General features: G+C 36.7%; 1 protein-coding gene across 1 annotated transcript in view; it reads right to left on the bottom strand.

The window, feature by feature from the left end:
- The window catches only part of DPYD (dihydropyrimidine dehydrogenase), a 916,336-nt gene extending 907,672 nt beyond the window's left edge, over positions 1 to 8,664 (bottom strand). Inside the window, exon 1 of the mRNA XM_040232247.1 lies at positions 8,520 to 8,664. Coding sequence (XP_040088181.1) covers positions 8,520 to 8,558 — 39 coding nt within the window. The 5' untranslated portion in view covers positions 8,559 to 8,664. The remainder of the gene's footprint in view (positions 1 to 8,519) is intronic.
- Between the last annotated feature and the right edge of the window lie 436 nt (positions 8,665 to 9,100).

The raw sequence follows: 9,100 nt of genomic DNA, 5'->3' as shown, positions 1-9,100 counted from the left end.
TGTGTGTGTGTGTGTGTGTGTGTGTGTGTGTGTGTGTGTGTGTGTGTACACACACTGGACTACTACTCAGTCAAAACAGAATGAAATTTTGTCATTTGCAACAAAATGGACAGACCTGGAGGGTATTATGCTTAGTGAAATAAGTCAGATGGAGAAAGACAAAAACTACATGTTAACACTTATATGTGGAATCAAAAAATAAATTAAACAAATGAATGAAAATATCTAAAAGAAACATAATCACAGATACAGAGAACAAACTAGTGGTTTCCAGTGGGGAGAAGAAAGGAAAAAAGGGCAAGATATGGGTAGCGGATTAAGATATACAAAATACTGTGTATAAATGAATAAGCTACAAGGTTATATTGTATAGCACAGGGAATATAGTTAATATTTTATAACTTGAAATGGAGTATAATATATAAAAATTTTGAATAATATTGTACACCTGAAACTAATGTTGTAAATTAACTACACCTCAATAAATACATAAATATTGTATATGATTAAACTATATAGGGGAAAAAACCTCATGTATAGGATAGTACTAAATTACTATTAGCATATGACTGTTTTATGTGGTGTGACTGTATGTTTGGGGTCTTCTTTTCACCCTTTTTTGTATCTTTTAAATCTTCTATAATGATCACTAAAAATAATTTTTAAATTAAGTTAGAGAAATGAAAAAATGTTTTAATGAAAATTAACCCCTCAAAAAGAATATTTTGCTGTGAAAGTTGTCATGATTTATTCCCAGGGATCTGTGAAGGGGAACTGAATAACTTCCTCTTTGAATTACTGAGCAACTTTTACACCAGCATTCCCCAAAACCTGTCATGGAAGAATATTTAGCAGAAGATCCCCAAAATTTTGAAGACACTGTGGTGCAGAGTCCGAGAAAAGTAACTTGTATTTCTGTGGACCTGGGGACCCAGCTATTTGTACTCTAATTTCCACTGACAGTTATCAATCAAAAAGCACACTGGAGAAACTGATTCCATTTTGGAATCTCTGTTCTTAATTCCTAAAGACAGCATCGTCCTACAGACATACAAAGTATGAATCTATGAATTCCAGATCACCTTCACAGAACTCCAGCCATATACAGAAAAATCAGACTTCTTCTGCATGCTCAGGGGAGATTTAGACTTATTTGATTAAAAAAGAAAAGGAAGCAGGCAAGCATGAAAAAAGTAAAAATCAGATGTATATCAAATCCACACAGCTGGTATAAATGGCACACTTAATCCTATGTAACATGTAGAATACCCTAGCTCTGACACCACCACCTTGCATTTCCCTAATATGGTCACCCAGCAGGTCATGTTTCCAAACAATGTCACCAATCCCATATTTTATTACAAACCACCATTGAAAGACTGATCAATAACAAACTTGTTGAGGAATCAGCAGGCTATTCTCAGAGGTTGAGTGACTTCCACAAGGTCAGACGCAAAGGATCTGACTTGTGGAGCAAAAATATGCCCAACCTTGGCCCCTATCCCAGGATGCTTATTTTCATTAACATATAGTAAATACACATTATCTTCTATTGTTTTGCTGAAGATCTTCACCTGGTCTTTAATTAAATATACTCAGATTTTTAAAGCTTTAACATGCTACTATGGTCAATTTTTAATATCATTCAAAGGATTTCACAAGGACTAAAGAAGTGGATCTACTTAGAGGAGTCGATCTTGAGTAGGTAAAAACAAGGTGAAAACTGGAGGCTGAGGCTTGGGGAGAGAAGTGAAAATGGGAAGGGGCATGGGGAGGATCAGCAGAGAGTGGGAGGTAATAAAATATTGGGGGAGCGAGAAGTGCAGTCAGGCTCCATCCTTGAGCACCATCTGTATAAATCAGGCCTGGAGTTGACATGTAATTTTGTGTTGGTCCCCTGAGAAGTGGCCCTTAGGGCTTCATTATTGATGAAGAGATTTTTCTTCAAAGTGGCCTAGTCAGGATTGCCTCAAGGGGACATTCATAAGCACTCATAATATCAATTTCCAAGCACCTGGGAGGTAGGAACACAGATTGTCTCTTTAATTATTATGATAGAGGTAGAGGATAGTGAGAATGCTATTATACAACCAAGCTGAAATCCTCAAAGAAATTAAATTATTATAATGTAATGCAAAAAGTTTATTATCTGAGTCATCCTTTAGAAAAGGCACACTTTACCTTTTCCTGGTGCAAAATAGGTTGATCTCCAATTCCCTCCTCCCTTGGACATAAAACAGTTACAAAATGTATAATATTATATACATATTGCATAGTATATAATACAGTAATATACAGTATATAATATATATTAAACATATAATATATATTAAATATATAATATATATAAATATATAATATAGTATAAAATACTATACAAATAATAGTGTGTGTAAGGATGCTTAGAAGCCCAGAAAAAACTTTCTTTGAAGCTAATATGATGGCTTAAAGAAACTGTAAGTTTAGTCCAGTTAAACACAAGAGATATGGAGCTGGACAATTCTTCTTAAAATAATGATACATAAGGATCTCTTTTCACAGAAGAATAACAATAATTCCTTCTGAATATCATTGAGAATGCCAAGAAGTAAAGTTCACCAATGGTTTGACCTGATCTAGTCATAAAAACATTCAGAAAAACACCAACAATTCAATCCACATGTACAAATGCAGTGAAACAGCAAGGGTTAGGAGGACTCCTGCATTTGACTCTCTGCCACAGCGTATTAGATGCAGACAGTCCTACAGAGAAAAAGCCTGCACCACATACTTCCTCGAAATCTTTTACAGCTTACACTATAGGGCTTGCTATTCAGTGGGTACTAAAAACATTTTTAAATAGAAATAAAAAGCAAAATGAAGACAGTCCTTTTAATTTGACCTGAATTTGAAAAACTCCCCCATCTCATTGTTAATACTGACAAAAATAATTCAGGAATTTACTCATAAGTCATGTCTTCAACATATTTTAATCTATAATAAGCCTCTCTCATAATTCTAACTTCATTAACTCTGTCTTTCCTCACATATTTTAACAGCCTTTGATACCACTAGTTAATTCTTGGAGTTGGACAATATTCTAACCAAATGACATTTATAAAACACATATGTATAACATACATTCAATCATAATATATAAAATAACTACTACTATTCAAGAGATATATATTTCAAGTGACAGATGCTGAGTCATTATATGTCCATGACTCCAATTAATCCTTATATCTAGCACATGAAATAAATTAAGATTACATCCAACTGACCAAGAAAGAAATGACAGTTTAGGAAACAACTTGACCACAATCATACAAATAAAAATATATATAATATTGGTGGCAGGATGTGAACACTGGCCTGTTTTAACACAGTGTGTTTGTTTTTTAAACTAACCATGAAATGAAGCTTAATTTTGTGAAGTACAAAATCAAAAATTTTATATAAATATAATGAGTTCCTAACATCAATATATAGATAACTATGGTGAAGAGTCTGAAAGAAAAGTTATATCCTGAATTAAATACAGATGTTTCATATCTACTATATAACATTTTAATTAAAAGCAATGGACGCAGTAATAATTATAAACCACAGGAAAGACATAATCCTATTATGAGTTATCAGTAGTATAACTGGCTCCAGGATATCTGTGAACACCCACATTATTGATGTTTGAGGCAAAAAAACACCTTCTGTCTTAATATGGAGGATTAAGAGGAAATGAAGTCCAGAAGCCAAGCATGTCACATTTGAAAATCAAAATCCTGATTATAGATAAATTCACAATCTTAGAATGCCTTATTAAGTATTTTTTAATTAAGGTAGGATATAAATGACACAGAATTTTCTTTACAGTTTTAAGGACTATTTATCATTGTGTCCATTTAGCTAAGAAGCAGAAAGGCAAATTGGCCAGTTCTAATTTTCAATCTCTAGCCACAGTGAGGCCTCGACTATCTCAAATGTCTTATGGCTTCTTTAACATTATTTCATGACCTGAAATATTTTTCAGTCTCATTGTCTTTTAGTATTTCTAATATTGTGACTTAACATTATGCTAATTATTTGAATTCTCCCACAAGTGACCACACCTGTTTATCCTATAGGAAGGTCTATTTTTCAGCTCTTGTGTTGCCAGTTCATATACGGTAAAATATGGTAAAATATTGTATTCAAATAGTTAAGGAAAGATATGATTGCTTAATGATCATCCAATTATCTCAGCATTTTGATTAAAGGTCTTCATAGTATTCTTATTAATTCCTCACTGCAAAGGTGGAGCTTTCCAAAACTGGATATTCCTTCTACAATGTAAGAAAGGAAGCTATTGAATTTTAGCACATTTTTACAATTAAGCAATCAGTCAACACTATCTGCTATGATTAAGAGTAAGCAGATCCAATCTAAAAATCTCCCTAGTGATAGATTCATCATTAGTCATTAATCTCAGTTTTTAATTAAATCACTGAAAGCGAGTCATCTGAATTCATGTGTAGGAGGCAGAATTTAGAAGAAAAACTATAATGAAATATATATATATAACCACTCTTAACTATAGAAATGTGTATAGTACCTTAAAGCTACAAGGAACTTCCACTGAAATAACTCCAAATTTGGAGTAACTTTGCAAATCACATAATCAGGCATTTTTCTACTGCCCTGCTAAATTCCTTAGAAAGGAGAAATACTTTTTAAAATTAAGTATTGTCCACAGGACAGCTTAAAGTAGGGAGAACAAGTATATTTTTAACAATGCAAACTCACAAAACAAATTAAAAATGAAATTTTAGTTTTAATGCTTTAAAAGCCTTAGCAAATCAATATAGCATTCCCAGAGATTTGTGGCATTCAATCAATAAAAGCAAGGAAACAAAACTGGATTTTAAAAAAAATTAGGTTTATATAAATATTGCATACCTTCTGCAAAGCTGAGTCCATATTTTCTTCTTGGGATCTACCTCCTCCCTCCCCAGGGACAAAAGCAGTTATAATAAAGGGTATTCTTGCAATATCTTTTACCACCTCTACCAACTAATTAGCCTTTTTTCAAAATTCTCCTAAAAATTTAATTTCTCCAAGTTGTTACCATTATACTCCCATTTCCCAAAGCCATCACTTTATTATCTTATTTTCTTAATTAATAAACACAAAATTCTCAACTGTCTTCTCAAATGAATAGAAGTTATAGGATCAGTTATTCAAAAACCATTTCTATTTAACTCTAAAAATATTATGATTTTGTGGATATTGAACTGAAATCTTTTTTTTTTAATTCACAGTAAATTTGAAATGAGTTTATAACTACCAAAGAGTCATTAACTGATAATTCTAAGAATAAACCTTGACTTGGGGTTGTGGAAACAGTAGAGTGGTATATAGAAATTCAGTTCAGTTATAAATACTTACCAGAATTATTAATATCCAAAGAATTAATTAAAAGCTCACTGTACCTGCACACATTTTTCTTCAGCTATACTTCTATAGTAAATTCTCAATTATCCATGTCAGTGGAGAGGAACAAGACACTGAACAAAAGCGAACTCTTCCAAAATCCTTCTTAGTTGCTTTTAAAAGTACAGATACTGACATTAGACCAGTTGTCGATTCAAACTAAGTGAACTATTGGGAAGGTATTGCTGAGGTCAGGGAAAGTGATCAATGTCTGATAGTCACCTTTTTTGAAACCTTCCCCAAAGAATTTGTATTCAAAAGTCATTCTTGATAAAATTCAGTTGTATCCTAAAAGTAAGCCCACAAAGTAAAATATCTTTTAAAAGTCTATAGCTACCATTAATGAACTTTAAAATAACAGTTATTTCATAGGCAGTGATTTTCCTTAGTTGTTCAAAATTTTTAATTCTATCATATTTTGTTCTTCTCTTGAGAAGATGTGGTGTGACATGTTATCTTGTCTGAATATTCTCCTTACTTAGCAAAACATGCAAATGTGACACAGAGAAGTTAGGTATTTAAACAAAGTCATCTGTCTAATAAGGCACAGAAATAGACCCCAACCATAGGCAATTTGCGCCAGATTCCAAAACAAGGTGGTCCTGAACCACATTAACCTATCTGGGAAAATGTCTGATTTCCCATATATCTTCTATGATGACAATAATTTTTGAGCATGTGAGCTAGGTTCTGTTGCCGAGCACCTGTTATCTACCATTGCACCCTTGCTATGCCTATCTTCCTACCCAGGGATATTTTAGTTTTGGAGTCTGGTGACCTACTGACTGTTTTTTATGCTCTCAGCCCTTCAAACCCAGATGCAATATTGGATTGAGGTTAGAAATATGGAGTGAGCACACAAAATAACTCTGTAAACCTCAATAACTTTTTGCCCCAGAAATAAAATATTTCTTGGCTGCTTCACTGAAACTTGAGGTTCTATAGGTAGCTTAAGGGGAAAATTAAATCACTGTTATAGTGGGTTGTCACTATCACCTTCTGTTCTTTTCACATTTATCAATTGAACATGAACTCTGTTTTACACTGATAATTTTTTTTAAAGATGGTGTGCTTCACATATTTGAGACTAAGGCAATGGTCACAAGCAGATAAATTTCTAGACAATGGTTTTAATGAATTCATTCAAAAAAAAAAAACAAATCCAATGTATGCATTCAAATTTGACAGAAAACTGAGCCTTCATAATTCATTCAAAAAAATGAACTTTGGTGAATCAATAGGATCACTTGATACATCTACGCTTGAATGTATTCCTCTGGACTTAATGTATTTTTTCACATTGCATTATATTTTAATGATGAATTTCATGCTCTTTCATGGTACTCTAGTGCAGGAATCCTGGATATTACTTTGAGGGAAAAGAAAATAACTATGTGTGATGAAAGATGTTACTGATTAAAGTGTGTTGCATGTGTGAACTACATAAAAGCTGAAAAAACTTAAATACCACTATTCTATATTACAAGTAATATCAGGCTGACTAAGGTTAGATTGAGGTGAGTAAATCTAAGGGTCTGACCTTCTTAAATAGTATTAGCTGAAACAATTCGTGAAATTAAACTGGTCATTAATGTGTCAGTGGCATCTTTTCCTTAGTGTAATGTGGTTAAGAACTGATTTCATGGACAAATGCAAAACAGCTACCAATAAAGAAATTCAAACTCCAAAAGCCGCCAGCCCTCCGACATTCTTAACTCTGAAATCAGTACATCAGTACTACACGAATATTGTCAGAAGGTTACTATTTGAGTTAGCTTAAAAGGGAGGGGTGGCGGGGGGGGGGTGGTTAAATCAAAGTAGCAAGGACCAAAAAGGACAACATAAATCAATCATCTTTTACACTGTGCATGAATAAATATTGGGTTAAATATATCACACTGATCAATATGAAAAAGTAAACTATCCATAAGAGAAACCGCAAGTAAAATTAAGTAGACATGTCCACACAGCTTGTGCATGTGTCCTCAGTCATACTTTGGCTCTGATTACTACCGTGGATTTTTCAAACCAAGTATGGAGTCTGGAGAAAACACTACTCCTTCCCCCAAACAGAACACAAAGTTCCTACAATCAATGTTAGGGGCAACACAGTGGCCAAAGCAGCTCTTCTGCAAACAGGTGGTTTTTAAAGTTTTACTTAAGCCACTGACTGAAAGGACGGAGGAAAGGAAAATGTCATTTGTTAAGAAAACACAGGCATGCACAAAAAAAGCCCCAAGCAAAACACAACAAAAAACTAAAAAGGAGTTTATTTTAGCTCAGAACTGTGAACACTGGATTAGTATATCTAAAATCACTGCTTGTAATTATATTTCTCTCGTCGCATACATAAGGGTCCTAGGGAGAAATTGAAGGAAACGGTCATGTTACTTCAGGGTGGGCTTTATTCACAGGAAGAAAGATGACATTTTTACAGAAACAGAGTGCAAGAGAAAATAAAAAACTGTTGAGAAGAGGAATATACAATTTATTTTCTATTTCTGAAGGCACTGTATTTTTCATGTTCTCAATATCCTATCTCGTTCTTCCCTATGTTACTTTCATAAGCAATACTAAGGCTAGCAGTGGCTGCTGTGGCTCGCATATAGATTTCCATTATTTCTATCCTCCACCTTTGCAAATATGCAGAATTCAGCGACTGGAGGTGGGGATAGCAGACAGGTATCCCGAAACGCTTACAGAGCAAAACAGGAGGTGCGGGATAGACTGAGAAATGAACGCCCTTATGAGAAAGTCCTTCTCCCTCGAACTCTTCTAGTGCTTCAGTCACGGCCACCCAGAAACTTCGGACCCCGACTCCGAAGTAAACAGCCAGGTCCCAACGCGAAGGACACCCCTGCAGCCGCGGACCCCGACTCTTCTCCCCGCCAGGCCACGCGGGGCGCTGGCTCCTCTGCTGCTCCTCCTCCTCCTGCGCCGACCTCCCGCGGAGGCAAAGTTTCCCGAGTCTCCCACTCTTTTCCCGGCCCGGCGGTGGCCGCAGCGGCCTTTCGGGCACCCGCCAGCTGCGCTCCCCGCCCTCCCCTCGCCAGCCCGCGCGCAGTCGGTACCTCGATATCCGCCACGTCCTTGCTTAGCACAGGGGCCATGGCGATGCCCAGAGCCTGGAGCTTCCTTGCCACGAACCCTTCCGCGTCCTCAGGCTTCAGCCAGAGACGAAAGTGACAGCTTGCCGAGCGCCCCTAGAAATAGAAAGCGGAGGGCCGGAGGCGCGGAGGCGGGGCGGGCGCCGGGCGGTGACGCCCCCGGGGCGGGGCTGCGCGCGGGGCCCTGCGGCTCCTCTAGCCCTGCACAGCGGGCAGAGCGGCGGACTGGAACCCGGCCCCGGCTCCCGCCCCCGCCCCTCCACCTAGCAGCTTGTTTTCCTGCTCCTCGCAGCCAGAAGGGAGGCAGAGAGCGCACTGGCGTTTGGGACTAGCCTTTGCTCTATAACTGTTCGAGGCAGTAGGTGGGGGCTAGATGTGAGAGAGCCGCAGGATTAAAGGTAAAAACAATCGGCGCCCTAAGTAACAAATTATTCCTTTTCTTTCCTTCCGCAGGAGCCCTGCGAGGTGCAGAAACATTGTCTTTTGGCAACTGCATCTTCAGAATTCCTTAGAGATAAGGTAGTAAATGTTCCTCCGTGCATTCA

Source organism: Oryx dammah, unplaced genomic scaffold (assembly GCF_014754425.2).
Source record: "Oryx dammah isolate SB20612 unplaced genomic scaffold, SCBI_Odam_1.1 HiC_scaffold_28, whole genome shotgun sequence".
In the NCBI taxonomy this organism is placed as follows: Eukaryota; Metazoa; Chordata; class Mammalia; order Artiodactyla; family Bovidae; genus Oryx; species Oryx dammah.
This window is presented reverse-complemented; position numbering and strand designations above follow the sequence as displayed.